Source organism: Neomonachus schauinslandi, chromosome 6, assembly GCF_002201575.2.
Source record: "Neomonachus schauinslandi chromosome 6, ASM220157v2, whole genome shotgun sequence".
NCBI lineage: Eukaryota > Metazoa > Chordata > Mammalia > Carnivora > Phocidae > Neomonachus > Neomonachus schauinslandi.
This window is the reverse complement of record NC_058408.1, coordinates 95739641-95763988: the sequence shown is the minus strand read 5'-3', so window position 1 is coordinate 95763988 and position 24348 is coordinate 95739641. Positions and strand designations below refer to the sequence as shown.

The 24348-nt window shown below is 35.4% G+C and overlaps 1 protein-coding gene across 1 annotated transcript in view; it reads left to right on the top strand.

Moving 5' to 3' along the window:
• Positions 1-24348, top strand: part of CTNNA3 (catenin alpha 3) — a 1723003-nt gene that overhangs the window by 1134230 nt on the left and 564425 nt on the right. Inside the window, exon 11 of the mRNA XM_021700133.1 lies at positions 6960-7116. Coding sequence (XP_021555808.1) covers positions 6960-7116 — 157 coding nt within the window. The remainder of the gene's footprint in view (positions 1-6959; positions 7117-24348) is intronic.

Here is a 24348-nt window from a genome sequence, read left to right as displayed (position 1 = left end):
TTAATATAATAGCTAAAACTGCAGAATTCAAGAAGACATAGGGCAAAAGTCTCATGATATTAAATTTGATAATGATTCCTTGCATATGACACCAAAAACACAGAAAGTAAAGAAAAAATAGATCAATTAGACTTTATTAAAATGAAAAACTTTTGTGCAGCAGAGGGCACTACCAAGGGAATAAAAAGGTAAACCACAGAATGGGAGAAAATATTTACAAATCATATATCTGATAGGAGATTAATATCCAAAAAATATTTTAAAATCTCTAAAACTCAATAACAACAAAAGATACAATTCAATTTAAAAATAAGCAAAAGTTTCAAATAGATATTTCTCCAAAGAAGATATACAAATGGCCAATAAGCCCATGAAAAGATGTTTAACATCATTAATCATTAGGGAAATAAAATCAAAACCACAATGAAATACCACTTCTCACACATTATGATGGATATTATTTTTAAAAAGGCAGAAAATATGTGTTGGCAAAGATGAGAAGAAAGTGGAACCTTTGTGCATTGTGGGAATGTAAAAAGCTGCAGCCATTGAGGAAAATAGTATAGTATTTCCTCAAAAAAATTGAGTATAAAATTATCATATGATTTAGCAATTTTATTTCTGGTTATGTACCTCAAACGTTTGAAAGCCAAGACTCAACCACATATTTGTAAATCAATGTTCATAGCAGCATTATTCACAATAACCAAAAGGTGGAAACAACCCAGTTTTCATCAACAGAAGAATAGATAAACAAAATATGATATGTCATATAGTGGACTACTATTTAGCCTTAAAAAGAAATGAGGTTTTGACACATTCTACAACATGGATGACCTTGAGGATATTATTATATTGGAAAAGCTGGATGCAAAAGGTCAAATATCATGATTCCTCTTCTGTGAGATGTCTAGAATAGTCAAATTTGTAGAGAGAGAAAGTAGAATAGTGTGTTTTAAGGACAGTTTATAAATAGAGTAATAACTATGACTGACATGCTTAGTGTGCCAAGCAGCAAAGATGAATAAGACATAGTCCCACCTATGAAAGAGGCTCATGTGAAGCAGACGTGTATAAACAATCATGCAATACCATAAGTATTTTGTTATATGAACAAAGAGCTTTTAAAACACAGAATACAATTCAGTTACCTGGTTAAGGGAATAGGACAGATTTCACAGTATATAGTAACATTTTAGCAGAGATAGGAAATATTTCCTCAGATGGACCACAGCAGGAAAAAGAACGTAACAAAGATGTTAAGGAGGTTTCAGTTGTAAAAGCAAAATCATAGAGGTGTAAAAAAACATGGTATCACCAGGGGGGGGGGGTTAAGAAAGGATGGGGGGAAAAAAGGGAAAAGGGGGGGGGGGGGGGGATAATTTTTCCAACACAGTGAACTATATAGGTAAGGGCCAGCTTGTGGAGGTTTTTAGACTGTGATTCAGTGAAATGGAATTTGGATTTTATTTTTACTCAACTAGGATTCTATCAAAGGTTATCAGCAAGGGAGGGTCACTTTCGCATTTGAGAAAGAAATGTGTTTGTAGTAGGGAGAATGGCTTGGAGTAAAAATCGAATTAGGTAACTATTTAGAGGGCCACTAAGATAGTCCTGTTAAGATATAATAAGGTCCTGAAGTTAAAGAGACTCTTTCAGACATGAGCTGACTAGGTGATTCACAGGATCAGGGGTGATTCTGACATGTACACATCTCAAACATAATCTGAAGAAAAATGCATCAGAAGGCAACATAATGTATTTCATTCACCTTTAGTTATGCATGAAGAGGATTTAAGAATTGTCTTTTTCCCCCTCTAGAAATATAGCAAAAATGCCAGGAGAGTGACATTAGAATGAAGATTTCTTCTGCCATGAAGAGGGTTAACACATCTTCTGAATTTTGTCTGCTTTTAGATTTAAGCTAAATATCGGGAGAGTCAAGTAGGATAAAGTTTTCTCATAGTGTGCACTGTTGAATCAGATAAATTGGATCAGAAGCAGAACTGCAAATGTCCTTACAAAATATAGCCTGTCTTATATTCATGACTCCATATTTCCACAGAGGGTTCCACACCAGTACTTTCTGTGAAGGCATAATTTCAGCACAACCACATGTGTACAAAGTTGTCCAATTGCAGGGACAGTGAAACACCAGAGACCAGAGTCTTTGCAGTGTACACAAACGTAGTTGTAAGTTAATAGGTTAATAAAACTCCAAAACTGAAGTCAAGGAATATTGCACAGTAGTTATTTCTAAAAGTAGTGTGTGTGTTTCTTTAAAATTCAATGTGTTCCTCTTTCATAAAAAAGAAATAAAAGGAGACAATATCAACATAATATTTTCAAGCAACCATTTTCTCCCCGCCTCTACCTCCAATAATTCATTGAAAGTCATTTAAGTAAGATGCAGGCTTTAGGTTACTGAGCAGAAAATATTTCTTTTTAATTCTTATTGCCATCATATTTTGGTGAAATCTGAATCCTGTGTCCAATATTCTGCTACACCATCAACTCCTGTTTTCCAAATCCAAAAGCTGTTTTAGTCGTCATTATTCTTGACTCTCCTACAGCATTTAACCTTTCGAAAAGATTTTCTTCCTCATCTGACTCTTTAAAACCTTTGTTTTCTACATCCTTCTTTTTTTTGTTATTATTATGTTATGTTAATCATCATACATTATATCATTAGTTTTTGATGTAGTGTTCCATGATTCATTGTTTGCGTATAACACCCAGTGCTCAGTGCAGAACATGCCCTCTTTAATACCCATCACCAGGCTAACCCATCCCCCCATCCCCATCCTTTCTAGAACCCTCAGTTTGTTTCTCAGAGTCCATAGTCTCTCATGGTTCGTCTCCCCCTCCGATTTCCCCCCTTCATTCTCCCCTCCTGCTATCTTCTTTTTTTTTTTTTTTAACATATAATGTATTATTTGTTTTAGAGGTACAGGTCTGTGATTCAACAGTCTTACACAAGTCACAGTGCTCACCATAGCACATACCCTCCCCAATGTCTATCACCCAGCCACCCAATCCCTCCCACCCCCCACCACTCCAGCAACCCTCAGTTTGTTTCCTGAGATTAAGAATTCCTCATATTGGGCGCCTGGGTGGCTCAGTTGGTTAAGCGACAGCCTTCGGCTCAGGTCATGATCCTGGAGTCCCAGGATCGAGTCCTGCATCAGGCTCCCTGCTCGGCAGGGAGTCTGCTTCTCCCTCTCCCACTCCCCGTTTGTGTTCCCTCTCTCGCTGTGTCTTTCTCTGTCAAATAAATAAATAAAATCTTTAAAAAAAAAAAAAGAATTCCTCATATCAGTGAGGTCATGTGATACATGTCTTTCTCTTTTTGACTTATGTTGCTCAGCATAATACCCTCCGGTTCCATCCACGTCGTTGCAAATGGCAAGATTTCATTCCTTTTGATGGCTGCATAATATTCCATTGTATATATATATACCATTTCTTCTTTATCCATTCATCTGTCGATGGACATCTTGGCTCCTTCCACAGTTTGGCTATTGTGGACATTGCTGCTATAAACATTGGGGTACATGTACCCCTTCGGATCCCTACATTTGTATCTTTGGGGTAAATACCCAGTAGTGCAATTGCTGAATCATATGGTAACTCTATTTTCAACTTTTTGAGGAACCTCCATACTGTTTTCCAGAGTGGCTGCACCAGCTTGCATTCCCACCAACAGTGTAGGAGGGTTCCCCTTTCTCCGCATCCCCGCCAATATCTGTCATTTCCTGACTTGTTAATTTTAGCCATTTTGACAGGTGTGAGGTGGTATCTCATTGAGGTTTTGATTTGGATTTCCCTGATGCCGAGCGATGTTGAGCACTTTTTCTTATGTTTGTTGGCCATTTGGATGTCTTCTTTGGAAAAATGTCTGTTCATGTCTTCTGCCCATTTCTTGATTGGATCATTTGTTCTTTGGGTGTTGAGTTTGATAAGTTCTTTATAGATTTTTAATACTAGCCCTTTATCTGATATGTCATTTGCAAATATCTATTCCCATTCTGTTGGTTGTCTTTTGGTTTTGTTGACTGTTTCTTTTGCTGTGCAAAAGCTTTTCATCTTGATGAAGTCCCAATAGTTCATTTTTGCCCTTGCTTCCCTTGCCTTTGGTGATGTTTCTAGGAAGGAGTTGCTGCAGCTGAGGTTGAAGAGGTTGCTGCCCATGTTCTCCTTTAGGATTTTGATGGACTCCTGTCTCGCACTGAGGTCTTTCCACCATTTTGAGTCTATTTTTGTGTGTGGTGTAAGGAAATGGTCCAGTTTCATTCTTCTGCATGTGGCTGTCCAATTTTCCCAACGCCATTTGTTGAAGAGACTGTCTTTTTTCCATTGGGCATTCTTTCCTGCTTTGTCAAAGATTAGTTGACCATAGAGTTGAGGGTCCATTTCTGGGCTCTCTATTCCGTTCCATTGATCTATGTGTCTGTCTTTGTACCAGTACCATACTGTCTTGATGATGACAGCTTTGTAATAGAGCTTGAAGTCCGGAATTGTGATGCCGCCAGCTTTGTTTTTCTTTTTCAACCTTCCTTGGCTATTTGGGGTCTTTTCTGGTTCCATACAAATTTTTGGATTATTTGTTCCATTTCTTTGAAAAAAGTGGATGGTATTTTGATAGCAATTGCATTGAATGTGTAGATTGCTCTAGGTAGCATTGACATCTTCACGATATTTGTTCTTCCAATCAATGTGCACGGAACATTTTTCCATTTCTTTGTGTCTTCCTCAATTTCTTTCATGAGTATATTATAGTTTTCTGAGTACAGATTCTTTGCCTCTTTGGTTAGATTTATTCCTAGGTATGTGATGGTTTTGGGTGCAGTTGTAAATGGGATCGACTCCTTAATTTCTCTTTCTTCTGTCTTGTTGTTGGTGTATAGGAATGCCACTGATTTCTGTGCATTGATTTTATAGCCTGCCACTTTACTGAATTCCTGGATGAGTTCTAGCAGTTTTGGGGTGGAGTCTTTGGGTTTTCCACATAAAGGATCATATCATCTGCAAAGAGTGAGAGTTTGATTTCTTCTTTGCCGATTCAGATGCCTTTTATTTCTTTTTGTCTGATTGCTGTGGCTAGGACTTCTAATACTATGTTGAATCGCAGTGGTGATAGTGGACATCCCTGCCATGTTCCTGACCTTAGGGGGAAAGCTCTCAGTTTGTCCCCATTGAGAATGATATTCACTGTGGGTTTTTCTTGGATGGCTTTTATGATATTGAGGTATGTACCCTCTATGCCTATATTCTGAAGAGTTTTGATCAAGAAAGGATGCTGTACTTTGTCAAATGCTTTTTCTGCATCTATTGAGAGGATCATATGGTTCTTGTTCTTTCTTTTATTAATGTATTGTATCACATTGATTGATTTGTGGATGTTGAACCAAACTTGCAGCCCAGGGATAAATCCCACTTGGTTGTGGTGACTAATCCTTTTAATGTACTGTTGGATCATTTGGGCTAGTATTTTGGTGAGAATTTTTGCATCCAGGTTTATCAGGAATATTGGTCTGTAATTCTCCTTTTGGATGGGGTCTTTGTCTGGTTTGGGAATCAAGGTAATGGTGGCCTCATAAAACGACTTTGGAAGTTTTCCTTCCATTTCTATTTTTTTGGAACAGTTTCAGAAAAATAGGTATTAATTCTTCTTGAAATGTTTGGTAGAATTCCCCTGGGAAGCCATCTGGCCCTAGGCTTTTGTTTTTTGGGAGATTTTTGATGACTGCTTCAATTTCCTTAGTGGTTATAGGTCTGTTCAGGTTTTCTATTTCTTCCTGGTTCAGTTTTGGTAGTTGATGCATCTCTAGGAATGCATCCATTTCTTCCAGATTATCTAATTTGCTGGCATAGAGTTGCTCATAATATGTTCTTATAATTGTTTGTATTTCTTTGGTGTTGGGTGTGATCTCTCCTGTTTCATTCATGATTTTATTTATTTGGGTCATTTCTCTTTTCTTTTTGATACGTCTGGCCAGGGGTTTATCAATCTTGTTATTCTTTAAAAGAAAGAGCTCCTAGTTTCATTGATCTGTTCTACTCTTCTTTTGGTTTCTATTTCATTGATTTCTGCTCTGATCTTTATTATTTCTCTTCTCTTGTTGGTTTTAGGCTTCATTTGCTGTTCTTTCTCCAGTTCCTTTAGTTGTAGGGTTAGGGTGTGTATTTGAGACCTTTCTTGTTTCTTGAGAAAGGCTTGTATTGCTATATACTTTCTTCTTGGGACCACCTTTGCTGCATCCCAAAGATTTTGAACAGTTGTGTTTTCATTTTTATTTGTTTCCATGAATATTTTTAACTCTTCTTTAATTTCCTGGTTGACCTATTCATTCTTTAGTAGGATGCTCTTTAGCCTCCATGTATTTGAGTTCCTTCCAACTTTCCTCTTGTGATTGAGTCTAGTTTCAAAGCATTGTGGTCTGAAAATAGGCAGGGAATGATCCCAAACTTGTGGTACCAGTTGTTGCTATTCTTTTCTTCAATCTCCTGTTGGGTTTGTAGGTGTTTAGAATGGTTTGATCCCTATCCAGCTGAATTCCTGGGACCAGACGAAATCCAGGTCTCCTACTCCTCTGCCATCTTGCTCCTCACCCCCTTAATTATATATTTTTAATGATATTTTACCTATGTCTGCTATTTCCTCTGTTAGAATACGAGTTATATAGTGCTTACTTGTGTCATTTTGCACACAGAAGATACATCAGATTTGTTTGATACCTATTTTAAGTTTGTAAGACAGAAGTTTAGGAAGAATATGACAGCCACAAATAAAATAAAATTCTTACCAAAAGCAAAGAGGGAGTTACACACAAGGGCATTTTACCATTTCCCTGCTGTTAGAAGATGTACATGTTTTCTTTTTAAAAGAATACCTGTTATCTGCACAATGGTAACTATTCCCAAAGAAATCACTATGTGAACGTTGTACATCTTTGCAGATCATTAATGCTGCACTTGCTTTGGCGGCAAGACCCAAAAGTCAAGTGGTCAAAAAAACCATGGAAATGTACAAGCACACGTGGGAGAATCATATCCATGTCCTCACCGAAGCTATAGATGACATTACAAGCATTGATGACTTCCTTGTTGTATCTGGTATGTTTTGAATCTTTTAATTTATACATTTGCCCTTGTCAATTTTCTGAAACAGGATAATTCTGAATATAATTAATTTTATGCAATATAATGAGATTCTTGTTAATGATCATCTTTCTTGAAGCAAAGTACTGTTATGTGTGATCTACTCTAGGATAATGAGCTTCATGCCTTGTAATCCTTACAACTCAACAATTTACACTGTGTCTCTAAAAGAAATGCCTATTCATAGACAAAGCATAATTGAAAATAGTACTGGAAATCTTAGCCATTTTCTGGCTTTTTGAATAAATAATCATCTCCCCCTTTAATATATTTATATCTTTTGATTTCTCTGCACTTCCAACATAATTTTTCTTCACTAAAAAATTTAGATAGATAGACAGAGAGGAAAACTCTTCATTGATTTGAGGTAAAATATGTACTTCAGCTTCCAGTATATGTATTTGAATAATGGTGATCTAAATAATCAAATAAATAAGTCTAAACAGCTTACTACATCAGTTACAGATGGTCTTGAGATTTCATGTCAAACCTAGATGATTCTTTTATCACATAACAGAATAGCATACCATAGGATTATGAAATTACTCTAATAAAACCATACTCTCAGAAGCATAACTCAGGTTTTGATTATATTGTTATAACAGCAAAGAACTAAATACTTCTTAATCTTTTTTTATTTTCTTAGAAAAATTAAGCCTCTCCTTAAAATAAATTACATTTTGGGGGCACCTGGCCAGCTCAGTCAGAAGAGCATGCGACTCTTGATCTCAGGGTCCTGAGTTTGAGCCCCATGTTGGGTGTAGAGATTATTTAAATAAAAACTTTTTAAAAATAAAATAGATTACATCTTTTTCCTTTTTTTTTGAAAGATACTGGAATGTGATATTATTTTTTATAAAATGAATATTCTCATGAATTTCTAAAATCATTTTATCTTTTAAAAGTTTCCTGATGTAGTTTGTTTAACCTGTGGAACTCATTACTTTCTTGCATGTATATATTCTCATCTTGAATGATAGTTCTGGAAACCTGGTGTATTTTCATGATACATTAATGAAAGAAATGTATGGTAATTATTTAATAAATTGTTTTATTTCTGCAGAGCTGAAAACTTTGAAAATAATAGAAAATGTATGGGTGAAAATATTAACATCCCTTGATCCCACTATTCAGAAATAACAACCATTGATATCTGATTTATTTCCATCCAAATATATATACATATATATATATATTTATATATATAAATATATATGTATAAACTTATGTTTTTTTTTTTTTAAGATTTTATTTATTTATTTGAGACAGAGAGAATGAGAGAGACAGAGAGCACATGAGAGGGGGGAGGGTCAGAGGGAGAAGCAGGCTCCCTGCCGAGCAGGGAGCCCGATGCGGGACTCGATCCCGGGATTCCAGGATCATAACCTGAGCTGAAGGCAGTCGCTTAACCAACTGAGCCACCCAGGCGCCCTAAACTTATGTTTTTAAATAATTGTGTCATGAGGCATATAATAAATATTTGGTTGAATTTTCCCACATCATTATACATTTTTCAAAAAAAGCTGTTTTTCTTAGCATTTAGATAAATTGCAATTTTAACTATTATAAACAATGCTGTTAAGCATATTTTTGTCTATTTGCTGTCTTAGTATAGATTTTGTGTGTATGTGTGTCCAATCAACATCTTATATAGGGGCAATCTTTGGTTTCATTATTAAATGCTAGATTCTGTTTTTTAATTGGTTCTTTTGGTTATAAAACAAAGAAACCTGCTCACACTACTCTCTGTAAAGGCAGTTTATTATAGGTATACTAATGACACAATAGGGAGAAGCTCCTGGACACATAAGAGCAAGAACTGTAATTGGCCTGTCCTTGCCTGATTAGAGCTGTGGGAGCCCTGAGATCTGAGCAAGTCCATAGGTCCTGAGCACAGGAGCTCATGCTTTTTCTTTTCAGTGCTGGATTAACCTGACCCCCCAATCTTCTGAGTCTGCTACTTTCTGTGAACAGCTTTAGCACTTCAGCATGCTTTTCCTACACACAAGAGAAAACTCATATGGAAGTTCCTTAAGTAACAAATAAACAAAAACAACAAAAATTCTGATAGAAAAGAAGTGCAGAGAAATCAAAAGATATAAATATTTATATACATGAGGGAAGGTACCTCATGTAACTAGATGTTTAAGATAGTTGATTCTAAACTTACTCGCCTAAGCATACCGAAGGACTTAGATAGGAATAGTCAAGACGTATGAGGAATAGTATTTTATCACTAACGTTGTTTAGAATTGTCAGTACAGGATATATTTAAAAAGTGGATTAATATTTAATGTGTTTCATTTTTGTTTTAAAATTCGCTACAGATAATGCACTCCATTAGTTTCTATACCCAGGGTGGATTGTTTCTACTTTCCTGCCCTTTGGATGTTCTAGCTGGTAGTGCTCTAAGGTTATTAATGACCTCTTTAGACATCTCTGGATTCTATCGACCTTCCCTCATGGTTGCGTCTCAGAGCTTACATCTCAAGCATCATACAATACCACCTAAAGCAGGAAGGCAAGGTAGCTTGTTGGCTTCAAGTTATCAAGTAGGAAATCTTTCCTGGGTGACTTCCATCAGACTTTCTCTTATGTGTCATAGGTCAAAACTTGTTCCTGTACCTACACCTGAACCAACTGCTGGCAAAAGGAAATGGGATTTCTATGATAGGCTTAGAATGGTGACAAATGATTAATAACTGACTGGGGACCAGAGGAAATGGTAGTCCTTATTTGTAGCACTTCCTGATTTCTGTGCCATAAATACTGCCACATAAGCAGGTTTTAAGCTACCAATGTGATGTCACTGAAGAGATGCAAAAAAAAAAACCAAGTCTTGTGAGTTGGTATAACAGATTCTAGCAGACTACTGGGCTTAGACCAGTCATAATTCAACCTCTCTGACTAATTACTTACAATGCAAACAAAATCAGAGGTTTTTTTTTTTTTTTAAAGATTTTATTTATTTATTCATGAGAGACAGAGAGAGAGAGAGAGAGAGGCAGAGGGAGAAGCAGGCTCCCAAGGAGCAGGAAGCCCGATGCGGGACTCGATCCCAGGACCCTGGGATCATGACCTGAGCCGAAGGCAGACGCTTAACCATCTGAGCCACCCAGGCGCCCAGAAAATCAGAGGTTTTATGAGCAGAAAAGAAGGGAAATTAGCTGTTGACTAGAGACAAAAGATGTCTACCCCAGGCACTCCTTTCTTAGGTTTCTGTGCTTTCATAAACTTGTCTTGTTTAGTTTAGCATGAGCCCCATTGATGATTCTCATTATATCATAACTTTCTCTTTTTTTTTTTTTAAAGATTTTATTTATTTATTTGACAGAGAGAGACACAGTGAGAGAGGGAACACAAGCAGGGGGAGTGGGAGAGGGAGAAGCAGGCTCCCCACGGAGCAGGGAGCCTGATGTGGGACTCAATCCCAGGACCCTGGGATCATGACCTGAGCTGAAGGCAGTCGCTTAACCGACTGAGCCACCCAGGTGCCCATTACATCATAACTTTCAACATCGGTTCCCAGAAATAACGGCATCTTTTCTCACAATCTTCTAGCTGGCTTTATGTATACATCTTTTTTAGTACTAGGCTAGAAGTCCTAAGTCCAAGATCACAGGCCAACCAATGGGTGGGGTACTTTATTTCAGATAGCTAATCATGCTTCACAGAGCAGTGATGGTGGCTGTCACAGCCTGGCAGCTTTTGTGTGGGGGCAGGTTGTCTTAGAAAAAGTTGCAGATGTGATTAGCAGTGAACAACTTTTCTGGTGACACTTTATAATGATCGTTCAGGAATCCTGTTTGTACTCACAGACTGCTGGTTCCTCTGTTTGCCAGGTATAAAAACTGACAACTTAGTTCATGTTTGTGAATTACCTAGAGGATATTCTGTTTTCATGATTTTTATAAAATAATTTCATCTTTTTCTTCGGCTTTCTTTCAGTACTTGATAATAATACGCAATTCTTTTGTTGTTGTTGTTTTCTTTTATAAGAATAAATAATAGAGGCCCTGCAAAGATTCCCACTTTTCTTCTGAGTCAGTTGTGAAAATTTGGGGCTTCTCCGAACATCAGCTCTCCGCATTAAAATATAAACAAAACTTAAAACCTAAAAGCAGTGAGAAAGGATTCTTGGACTTTAAACTATTATTTTATTGTCATTGGCAAAGGTAGGGATCACACTGGTAAAATGTTTGCATTATAATAATGTTTTAGAGTGATTAGATCATCTAATATTGACTAACAGCTTTTGAAATAATAACAAATGTCTTTTAACTATTGTTTTTCCCAATATAGAAATATCATTGATGATTTTTAAATTGTATATTTATATAATCACCAAATTTTTCATGATATACAGAACTCAAAATACCAATTTTTAGAAGCCATTTTTGCATTATTTTGTTTTGTCATATACATAGAAAACTCTGAACATAAGTACAATCAGTGTTTTCTTGAAAACCATAACAGATATAGCAACTTCATCAATTTATTATATATTTAAATTTTTTATGTGTAAAAATAAAATGAAACAGTGAACCAAAATCCACCTTTAAAATCAAAGGGATGTTTCGCTAAGTTCTTTGACATTTAGTTGTCCAAAAAAGGATGTTTCCAGTTTAGTGTTATTTATGTAATACTTTCAGTATCATCTTGCAATTAATTAGAAAAAAAATTTTAAATGCATAGGTCTCCAAACTTTTTGTCCCATCACTGACTGTAGGACTTATCCCCACTCGATTTACTATTCTTTGTTTTTGTTTGTGTGGGGGTGTTTCTTTTTGTTTTTGTTGTTTTATCACTCTCTGAAAATACATGTAACAGAACACTTGTCAGAGAGTTGCTGGACTGGAAGACTCTTTGACCACATCAAGGTCTGTCTTTCTTGTAGACAGAAGATGTTCCTATGTGATGAGATTTGTGAAGCTCTGTCTTTCCAGCCTGCCAAGATGCCTGAAATCCCCAATATTAGTTATCCACATGGGAAAATAAAAAGTTTAAGATCTCCATTTAAGATGCAAATTTGGGAGAGGAAACATATTAACACATGCCTCAACTTTTTGAATCATTGCCTTAATTTACTCATAGTGAATTGTAACCCCAAGGAACTAAGCTCAGAAGAAGTACACTTTGATAGAAGAGGAAATGACTTGGACCATATGAACTATTTAACAATTACTAAGAACTGACTAAATGTGAGGGTTTGTGAAGATATGAACTTTTTTTCATTTATTCATTCATTCCTTAAATATTTATTGCATAATTTGAAGTGCTAAACCCTACAAAAGTTACTTGAGGTTGAAAAAAAATTTAAAAGTTAGCTAAAGAGATAACTTTCAAGAAAGCTGTGATAATGGGGATTGTTGGAGGGAAGGGACCACATGAGGAATGGAGTAAGCTACAGACAATGGTTTGGAATTTTCTAAAACAGAGATTGACCACTTCCTGATTAGAATTAGCTCTGTTGTTCCCTTATTGTAAAAGATTTTCTCATTTTAAAGATAGTATCATATTGACTCTCAGTGAAGTATAGTGTTGAAAGATGCTTGGAGATCTCTTTCTTCCATGTTCTAAATTTCTAATACACCCACTTTTCTCCATATCCACTGCTCTCACCCCCCAGTTCAAACCACTCTCTCTTACTTTATCACCACATAATTTTTCTAGTTGAACCTCCTGTTTCCAGTTTGCTTGAAGGCTTTCAATAGGTATTTGCTGAATGAATAAAAGTATTTATTCCCCTTTACAATTCTGTATGAGATTAATTTGAGGAGGTTTATGTCTTATGCTTTGAATAAATGTGTTCATCTTTGGAATAAATAGTTTAAGAAATCTTCAAGTTATGAAAAATAACTTGAAGCATTAATCATCACAATGTTCTGTGACCTTGACTTAGTAACACAAAGATAACTCTGATGCTACCCTCAAAATTGCACTATCAAAATCCTCCCCATTCATGACATTGTGGTAAACATGATCTTTGGCTTCTAAAAAGTTTTATCTGAATCATTTGACAAAAATGAAAATAAATAGACATAATTTTCTTTCAAAATTAATAAACAAACACATAATATTAGCAAGATCAAAATGTTAAGTCAAACTAAGCACTCTTAATATAATGGTTATGGAATAGGTGCTGGGACTAAAGGATGACCAACATAATATATATCTGTGCAAAGATAAGTTATATAACAATAACCAATTATCTATTTTCATACATTCACTTATATATCTCTTCAATATATACCTATTTGAAATTTTAGTTGATTAAAGGCATCAAGGTATGATGTGTTTCAATAAAAATATATTCTTTTAAAATTGGGATTGAAACAATACTCTGCAAAAATGGATTTTGATAAAAATATACTGAATATCAACTATGTGCAAGGCAATATGCTGGGAAGTAGAGGAGGCTGTAAAGAAGGAAAAGGCACAAAGTTTGCTTTCAGAGAACACACAATCTAGTATATCAAATTAAATTCCAAAGGATTTTAATCATCATATTAACAAAATACTATGCAGTTAATCCTGCTGGAATGTCAGAGTATTGAGGGGAACATTTTTAAGGATATAGCATTTGAACTGAATTGTTGAATTTAACCTCAAAGAAATTGGAATAGCATCCCAGAAAAAGAAAAAAGTGTGTGAAAGTGCACGGTAGCTTTGAGGAAGGGCAAGTTGACCAGCATTACAGGAACAGAGGGTACATCTGGTTTGGTACTGGGCTTGCAAAGTCAATGGGTGATATTATATAAAACCCTAAACATTTGAGGAAGATGTAGATCACCTAAAATATTAACTAGTAGGGTCGCAGACTACATCAGTTTTTCAGATCACTAACTCTGAAAATCACCCTTACAGAATTAGGTAGTAGAGAGCTAAATAATGATTTAATTGTTCTTAGAAGTGAAAATAAAGTAAACCCAATATAAAGCAGATGTTCCCTCATTTTCTCCACCTCACCTCCAAGGAATTAAAACGTTTAAGACTGACACATCCAAGATGTAACAATAGGAAGGTGAGGTGAGAGCCAATTTGATGACTTAAACCTGGCTCAGGCTGAATAACTTGGGTGCCTGTTTACCAAGAAAAAAAAAAAAAAATCTCTTCTTCATCTGGATAATCCAGTGGTGACCTGCAGCCAGGGTCTCCTATGCCATTGGCTAAAATCAAGAGACAGTTTTGTGGTTGTAAGATTTTTTTCTCTGGGTCCTTTGTGACTACATTTTCATGTAATGGTATACGCCTCAGTGATCGCTGTGGAGACTGTGGGGAAATCATACAGCTTTACGTAAGTCATGGAAAGACAGGGAGAAAGCATGCTTTCAGAAATGATTGAATAGGCTCTCCTGAAGTAATCCACTATTGCTCTATTGCTAATTAGGCTTTGAATGACTGCCTATACTTATATGATGAAAGAATAGTTTGGGCATGTGAAGTGGAATTTATCATGCATCATTCCATGTACTCACAGGCAAGTTCACTCAAGATGCTCTCATTTGAATGAACAATGGATACCCTGCAGTACTATTGTTTGAATATTATGAATTCAATTTTTAGAAAAGCCATAATTAGAAGTCCTCCTTTGACTTTGTCAAAATCAGATTTGAGAATTTTTATCAGAACTTTAAGGTAGAGCTGGAGTAATCATCAATAATCTTACTGATGAAATAAATATCACTAAGGGTTGGTATCTTAGACTGTATATAAAGGTAATAAACATTTCCTAAATTCTGAAGATGCCCTAGCTATGTACTTACAAATGCTTCAAATGACAAAAATAGACCTTTAATAAAGGATTTTCTTAAAATTGCCTCAGTGAATGTATGTACACTATTAGTTACCATATTATTTGCAATAGACACAAATTTCGGAAACTTTCAACAAAAACAGAATCAAAGTGATTACCAAAATTTCCTTTGTATTTAGTTATTTCTGGGCAGTGTCTCAACTGTAAGCACATGTATTTAATAAGTGTAATTTGGATAAATAAAAATCCTTAATATGGTGAATCCTGTGAGAAATTTTATACATTAGTTAAGGGTTTAGAGGGCAAGTTTCTCCTTGCCATACAATACTGCCCCACGTACTTGTAATTCTAAGACATGCTCCTGAGCATTCTGAAAGACCAAAGTCTCCAGCTAGAGATGAAGGGGTTTTAGGCAGGAAAAGCAGGATGTTCCTTACCTACATTTTCTCCAAAGGTAGGAGAAATGGAAAAAGCATGCCTCCTGCTAGATACAGGATCTGAAAGTAGGAAGTCATGTATCTGAGCTTGCAAGTTTGTGTTGGCATAGTTTTAAGAACTTTAATAGCATCCTGGAGAATCTTAACAAAACAATAAAAACCTCTGCTTACAGAGTGGCCCCAGAGCTTGTGCTGTGAACAATTTATGTATATTTGAGAAATACAGCTAAGGATTACATTCTCACAAAGCATATATCATTCCTACTAAGATTTCACCACTAAAGGAAATCTTAGAGTTGAGGCATCAAGACAATGGGCTATATCCCTAGAATCCATGGGAAGCACAAGAAAAGAAGTGTTTGGAAGGGGTTAAGTGTGCTTAGGATTAATGATTTTGTCATTTCCTACCAAATTTATGATCTTTGAGCAATAATTTCTACTCACTAAATGCCCTTCTCTAAAATGTTAATAATTATATTATTTTGCCATGGTCTGAATGTTTGTGTCCTCCCAAATTCCTATGTTGAAACCCTAGTGTCGTATGTGAAAGTATTAGAAGGCAGGGCCTTTGGATGGTACTTAGGTCAGGAGGATGAAGCCCTCATAAAGGGGATTAATATTCTCATAAAGGAGACCCTACAGAGATCCCTTGTCCCTTCCATTATGTGAGAATATAGAGAGAAGGCATTGGATGTGAGCCAGGAAGAGGGCTCTCACCAGAATGCAACCTTGCTGATACACGATCTTGGACTTCCCAGTCTCTGCAACAGTGAAAAATAAATTTCTGTCATTTATAAACTACCCAGGCTGTATTATTTTGTTAGAGAGGGATTCATTGACTAAAATATATTTATTAATTTATTTAACAAATATATACTGAGCACCTACTAGGTGATGAGATTGTTTTAAATCCTGGAGCTAGAACAATCAATGTAACAGACATAACTCCCTGCCCTCTTAGAACTCACATTTTCACATGGTTGGAAGGATTAAATAAAATGATATATTTAATATGCTTTGAAGAGTGATTAGAACATAATAAGTGGCCCAGTAAAAGAGAGACATTATTACTAGCATCAGTGGCAGACCACTGCTAAAATTTAAAACAGGTATGATAAAGATAAACCTCTTTAAAGGAGCTACCTTGTTAAACCATCCCAATAGTTGGTACATTATAGTTTATCAAAATAACTTAAAAAATTATCTAGCTATCACATGTCAAGATATTAAAAATATATATGATATAATGCCAAATTTTGACAAAATGTAGTAAAATGAGAACTCTTACACACTGCTTCTGGGAAGGTAAATTGTTATAATCTGTTTGAAGAACAAAATAGCACTATGTGGTACCTGGACTATTTTGCCACAAATATCCTTCTCTCTCTCTCTCTCTCTATATATATGGATATATACTGGAGAAACTTGTGCACATATTCATAAAGAAAATTTGTACAAGTATGATCATTATGGATTTTTTTTTAGTGAAAGTTTGGAATAATATAAATACCCATAGGTAGGAGAATGAATATAGCAGCAAACATAGTAGTTAAAACAAACTTGTTTCATATGTCAATGGAACAGATTTTTAAAAGCAATATTGAGTAAATTAGCAAGTTTTAGAGCAATGTGAACAGTAGGGTGCCATAAATGCCACATGTAACAAATACATAAGAGTGATTAACTCGGGCGCCTGGGTGGCTCAGTTGGTTGAGCGACTGCTTTCGGCTCAGGTCATGATCCTGGAGTCCCGGGATCGAGTCCCACATTGGGCTCCCTGCTCGGCGGGGAGCCTGCTTCTCCTTCTGACTCTCTCCCCTCTCATGTGCTCGCTCTCTCTCATTCTCTCTCTCTCAAATAAATAAATAAAATCTTAAAAAAAAAAGAGTGATTAACTCTGGAGAAGAAAGGGTTGGAAGGGACTGAGAAAGAGTACATGTGAGACTTAGACTGTAACGTTTTATTCTTTAAAAGTAGTATCAGATAGAACAAAATCTCATGAAAAAATAACATCCATTATGATTGAAGCACACAGTTTCTGTATTTTATTATGATTTCTTAAGCTTTTATAATAAAGGTGTTACAGGAGAAGTAAATGTCAAGGTGCAAAGACAGGTGACATGGTTGATTGTGTACCTGGGGTAACATAGAGATCTTCCCAGGCGACCCATATCAGCACCTCTAACTCACCAAATAATGGAGATCATCCAGTATTCTTGAACTTGATTGTGAATCTCAGTAATACAGTTTAAGAAAATGCTTTGTGAAGGTGAACCTAAACCTTTATCAACAGGGTCAGATTCTGATGGAATGATATTTTGTGAGATCTTGTATGATTTTTTTACCCTTGTTTTGTGGGTGAGGGTATCAAAATGATGGCTAGATTTAAAAAAAAAAATTGTGAAATATTTCAAGCATTCCTAAAAGACTAGAGTGAATAGAATAATAAACAATATAATCTTACCATACAGCTTTACCAAACCTTAACTTTAGTCATACTTGGTACTACATGTAAGATTAAGGACCCTTGTATAACCTTTCCTAGGATTTTATAAATTTCCGTTTACTAAGGAGCTTTGATGAAAGCTCTTGCCTCTTGATAAGCAGGTCTGCATGACAGACATTTTCCTTCTGTTGGATTACATCTAAAGCATCAAAATAATTGGAGCCTATTGTAGGGTATTGAATCTTCTTACTTTGGGCATATGAAAACTCAAGGTAAAGCTGAAAAGTATCCCATAGTGGTTTGACAGCATGATTTAAGTGACATTTTTATGCTACCATCTTTATGGCAATTTTGATAGTAGGTAATGGAGGAATGAATGTCTTTGAAGCAAGCACTCAACACACACTTTGATATTTACAAGTTCATAATTTACTGCATCAGTCAACAAAAATTTATTGACAATTTCTATTCACCTTAGAGACACAATGGTGAATAAGACACACTGGACTTATTTATAAGGGATCTATAGTCTAATGGAGGAAATAATACCTCAGATGCCAATTATAACATGGTAAAATAGTTTCTGTTGGGAAAGACACCAAGGCTGTCTTTCTATCAGCAAAGGAATTGTGTGAGAGCCAGTCTTTTAAGCCTCATCATTTTTGAATTTTTACTTGATTTTGTGATTACTCTTTCATATATTGGCATTTAATAGCTCACTATACGGACCTACAAAATTTAATTCAAAGAAGGTTCAAAGCAAAATCCATGTTTACTATAATATTATTTTATTCATCTCTGTAATAATTATGGATGTATAGCAATCAATTTTCAATCTGGTTTTCCATAGCAATTTTTAAATATGACTATTAAAAATCTAAACCAAAAAAAGATATACTTGAAACTGCCAAAAATCTAAAACTTAATTGTGATATATTGATTTTTAAAATATCCAGTGCCATCCAGACCAGCTGCCATGCAACTTCCCATAGCCTTTTCAATGTAGTCTATTTTAGGACATTTCAGATGTGGATGAAATGTAGGGTTTTTGTTTGTTTTTTTTTTTATAAAGTTCTCATGTTATATGTGGATGTTGGTCATGGGAGGAATGACTTTTTTGTGTATCTCAATAATTCAATATATTATAGCAACATTTAAATTCTCATGGCGTCATTTAATATCTTCTTGCAAGTTTGCATCCACCATTTTGATGGTGGTTTATGTACTTTATGTTTCCATAATAAATTGCATATAAATCCTCTTCACCTAACTACATGGGAAATTTCATGAAAACAGAGATACTCAGTTTTGCAACTTTGCTCTTTCTTTGTGAACTGGGTTATAAAATCTAGTTATTTAAAACTGTATAAATTGTTTATGATCAGTAAATTTTAAGGTAACATATTTAAAGTATAAAAACCAGCTAAGGAATGATGGAGACTTACTCTAAATTGTAGATCAGTTCTATATAGATCTGTTTTATCATATTTAGCCAAAAAAATGTGTGGTGCCCATATTAAAAGTACTTTATTAAAGCATGATATATATTTACACTGTCACAATTTAAATAAATGAATTCATAATTTTTCTGCATCAATATTTATATGGTTCTAATAGCTGTTCCATAATGCGTGTGTGTTTACTTTGGTGCAGGACTTTTTTTATCTTTTTTTTTTAATTTAATTTTATTACATTATGTTAGTCACCATACATCATTAGTTTTTGATGTAGTGATCCATGATTCATTGTTTTCATATAACACCCAGTGCTCCATGCAGTACGTGCCCTGCTTAATACCCATCACTGGGCTAACCCATCCCCCCACCCCCATCCCCTCTAAAACCCTCAGTTTGTTTCTCAGAGTCCATAGTCTTTCATGGTTCATCTCCCCCTCTGATTCCCCCCCTTCATTTTTCCCTTCCTTCTCCTAATGTCCTCCATTCTATTCCTTATGTTCCACAATAAGTGAAACCATATAATTGACTTTCTCTGCTTGACTTATTTCACTTAGTATAATCTCCTCCAGTCCCATCCATGTTGATATAAAAGTCAGGTGTTCATCCTTTCTGATGGCTGAGTAATATTCCCTTGTATATATGGACCACATCTTCTTTATCCATTCATCTGTTGAAGGGCATCTCGGCTCTTTCCACAGTTTGGTTACTGCGGACATTGCTGCTATGAACATTGGGGTGCATATGGCCCTTCTTTTCACTACATCTGTGTCTTTGGGGTAAATACCCAGTAGTGCAATTGCTGGGTCATAGGGTAGCTCTATTTTTAATTTTTTGAGGCACCCCCACACTCTTTTCCAAAGTGGCTGTACCAACTTGCATTCCCACCAACAGTGTAAGAGGGTCCCCTTTCTCCAGAACCTCTCCAACATTTGTTGTTTCTTGCCTTGTCAATTTTTGCCATTCTAACTGGTGTAAGGTGGTATCTCAATGTGGTTTTGATTTGAATTTCCCTGATGGCTAATGATGATGAACATTTTTTCATCTGTCTGTTAGCCATTTATATGTCTTCTTTGGAGAAGTGTCTGTTCATGTCTTCGCCCATTTTTTGACCTGATTATTTGTTTTTTGGGTGTTGAGTTTGAGAAGTTCTTTATAGATCTTGGAAATCAATGCTTTATCTGTAGTGTCATTTGCAAATATCTTCTCCCATTCTGTGGGTTGCCTCTTTGTTTTGTTGACTGTTTCCTTTGCTGTGCAGAAGCTCTTTATCTTGGTGAAGTCCCAAAAGTTCATTTTTGCTTTCGTTTCACTTGCTTTGGAGATGTATCTTGAAAGAAGTTGCTGTGGCCGATGTCAAAGAGTTTACTGCCTATGTTCTTCTCTAGGATTTTGATGGATTCCTGTCTCACATTGAGGTCTTTCATCCATTTTGAGTTTATCTTTGTGTGTGGTGTTAGAGAATGGTCAAGTTTCATTCTTCTGTATATAGCTGTTCAATTTTCCCACCACCATTTATTGAAGAGACTGCCTTTTTTCCACTGGATATTTTTTCCTGCTTTGTCGAAGATTATTTGACCATAGAGTTGAGGGTCCATATCTGGGCTCTGTATTCTGTTCTATTGGTCTATATGTCTGTTTTTGTGACAGTACCGTGCTGTCTTGGTGATCACTGCTTTGTAATATAGCTTGAAATCGGGCAACATGATGGTTCTAAGGGGAAAATACATAGCCATCCAAGCCTCACTCAAAAAAATAGAAAAATCCCAAATTCACTGACTAACTCTACACCTTAAAGAACTAGAGAAAAAGGAACAAATGCCTAAGCTATGCATTAGAAGAGAAATAATTAAGATTAGAGCAGAGATCAATGAATTAGAAACCAGAAACACAGTAGATCAGATCAACAAAACTAGAAGCTGGTTCTTTGAAAGAATTAATAAGATCAATAAACCACTGGCCAGACTTATCCAAAAGAAAAGAGAAAGGACCCAAAATCATAAAATTATGACTGAAAGGGGAGAGATCACGACTAACACCAAGGAAATAGAAACAATTATTAGAAATTATTATCAACAACTATATGCCAATAAACTGAGCAACCTGGATGAAATGGATGCCTTCCTGGAAACCTATAAACTCCCAAGACTAAAACAGGAAGAAACTGACAACCTGAATAGGACAATAACCAGTAACAAGATTGAAGCAGTGATCAAAAACCTCCCAAAAAACAAGAGTCCAGGGCCTGATGGATTCTCTGGGGAATGTTACCAAACATTCAAAGAAGAAATAATACCTGTTCTCCTGAAGCTGTTTCAAAAAATAGAAACAGAAGGAAAGCTTCCAGACTCATTCTATGAGGCCAGCATTTCTTAATCCCCAAACCAGGCAAAGACCCCATCAAAAAGGAGAATTTCAGACTGATATCCCTAATGAATATGAATTCCAAAATTCTCAACAAAATCCTAGCTAATAGGATCCAACAATATATTAAAAGGATCATCCACCATGACCAAGTGGGATTTATCCCCAGGATGCAAGGGTGGTTCAACATTCACAATCAATCAGTGTGACAGAACACATTAATAAGAGGAGAGAGAAGAACCATATGGTCCTTTTATGGATGCAGAAAAAGCATTTGACAAAATACAACATCCTTTCCTGATTAAAACTTTGCAGAGTATAGGGATAGAGGGAACATTCCTCAAGTTCATAAAATCCATCTATGAAAAACCCACAGTGAATATCATCCACAATGGGGAAAAGCTGAGAGCCTTTCCCTTAAGATCAGGAACACGTCAAGGATGCCCACTCTCGCCACTATTGTTCAACATAGTACTAGAGTCCTAGCAACAGCAATCAGACAACAAAAAATAAAATGTATTCAGATTGGCAAAGAAGTAGTCAAACTCTCTCTTTTCGCAGATGACATGATACTTTATGTGGAAAACCCAAAAGACTCCACCCCCAAATTACCAGAACTCATACAGCAATTCAGTAATGTGGCAGGATACAAAATCAATGTACAGAAATCAGTTGCTTTCTTATACACTAACAATGCAACTGTAGAAAAAGAAATTAGAGAAATGATTCCATTTACAATAGCACCAAAAACCATAAGATACCTCAAAATAAACCTAACCAAAGAGGTAAAGGATCTATACTCTAGGAACTACAGAACACTCATGAAAGAAATTAAGGAAGACACAAAAAGATTGAAAAATATTCCATGCTCATGGGTTGGAAGAATAAACATTGTTAAAATGTCTATGCTACCCAGAGCAATCTATAACTTCAATGCCGATCAAAATTCCAATGACATTTTCAAAGTGCTGGAACAAACAATCCTAAAATTTGTATGGAATAAGAAAAGACCCTGAATCACCAAGGAAATGTTGGAAAAGAAAAAGCTGGGGGTATCTTTTTTTGGGGGGGGGGGAAAATGCTACTATTAATATGTGTGGAAACATCCCAGGAACTCTAAGCATTTTATAGATTTATCCTCTTTTATTGTTCCACCTAAAAAGAATTTTGCTAGTATAATCAGGTTTAAAATATAGAAGCCTGTCCCAAAGAATTCCTGAATTGTTCGAATTCTCTAGGACCATAAATAAGAATGATGTTACTTTTAGCTCTTCTCTAATATTAAAGGTACTTAAAAGCGCTTCTTTTTCAGAGTAGCCTATTATCCCCTATTAAAAATTAGTTTTCTTCTCAAATTAGTTTTTGCCTATTTTTTTTTGTCAAAATATGGAGGTCATGTATAAACCATAATTCTGGGTTTTTCCATCTTGAACTTTCTTGAATCAGAGAGAAAGATATACCTAATTCTTAAGGCTAACTTTTGATTTGTTATTCAGCTTTTGAGTCAAATACTTAACAAATCTCTTCCTCTATAAGCCTTTGGTTGTCCATGAAGATACAGCTGAACAATTTTGTAGATCATGATAAAGCAAAATAAATATCCCTTTGAGCTAGACTAAATATGCTTTGAGTGGGAAAATGAGACTCTTCTTTCTTATCAGAAGTTAGTGAGATTCTGGAGGTGAATTTAAATGTGAGAAAAACAAAACAATTAAAAAACACTCAAAACATCAGATTAGTAAAGATGAAGTCAAAGAACGAGAAGCAATCCAATACAGTGGATGTGTGCTGATTGTTAGGTTTTACTTCATTGCAGAGCTTTACACAATGTTTGGTGTACTGCAGATACTTAATAAGCATTTGTTTAATTAAATTTGTTTTACTTAATAAGCTCTCATTTGGTTTTCACAGGAGTAACCTTCAAGTAATTGAGGGTAGATTTACTTTTTACATTTCACAACCTCCCAACACAGGTTTTAGGGCAAAGCAAGAATGTATATGTAGCATAACTATTCTAGGCGACTGCAAAAATTAAGCATAGCTATGCAAAGTGATTTTTCTTGTTGGTATAATAATGCAGTTTCCAAATCAAGCCTTCGCCTAGCTATGTAATTGCACAGAATGATCACTGTGCACCTTTCACCAATGTAAAAGATTAAGCTCATTTCCTACAGGGCTAAAGGTTTATGTGCCAAGATCTTTATTTCCTAATGTAAAACCTGATGTGTTTTAATTTTGATTTTGTAATTCACTAAGCTTAAATTTTTTTTCTGTTTAATTAGGCACTAACAAGTGATATGAAATGTAGGATATATATGTATTTCAAACGGTTTATGACACGTACCTAAATGATTGTCTTGACAGTACAGGAGAAAACTTTAAGGTGCCTTTGGAAAAATATCTCTGAACAAAATAAAAATCTTGTTTTTGCCACATTTTAAATGTCATCTGGCTGTGTGCTATTGAATTGTCAGAATTTTAAGTAGTAAGTAAAAATTCAGTTTATCCACCAGTGACATATGTAAGAAGTTATAAGGAAGCACACATTTACTGTGATTCCACTGAAAGTTCGGTATTTTTCCCCTTTGAAAATACAAAAGTGTATTTTGTATAGGTTCCTTACTATCCCTCTTGTGTTTTTAAATAAAATCAATTAAAATTGAGAAGATGTTGTTGTTGTTGTCAGAAATATGACTTATTTAGCAAACAGGACTAAGAATAATGTGTTGG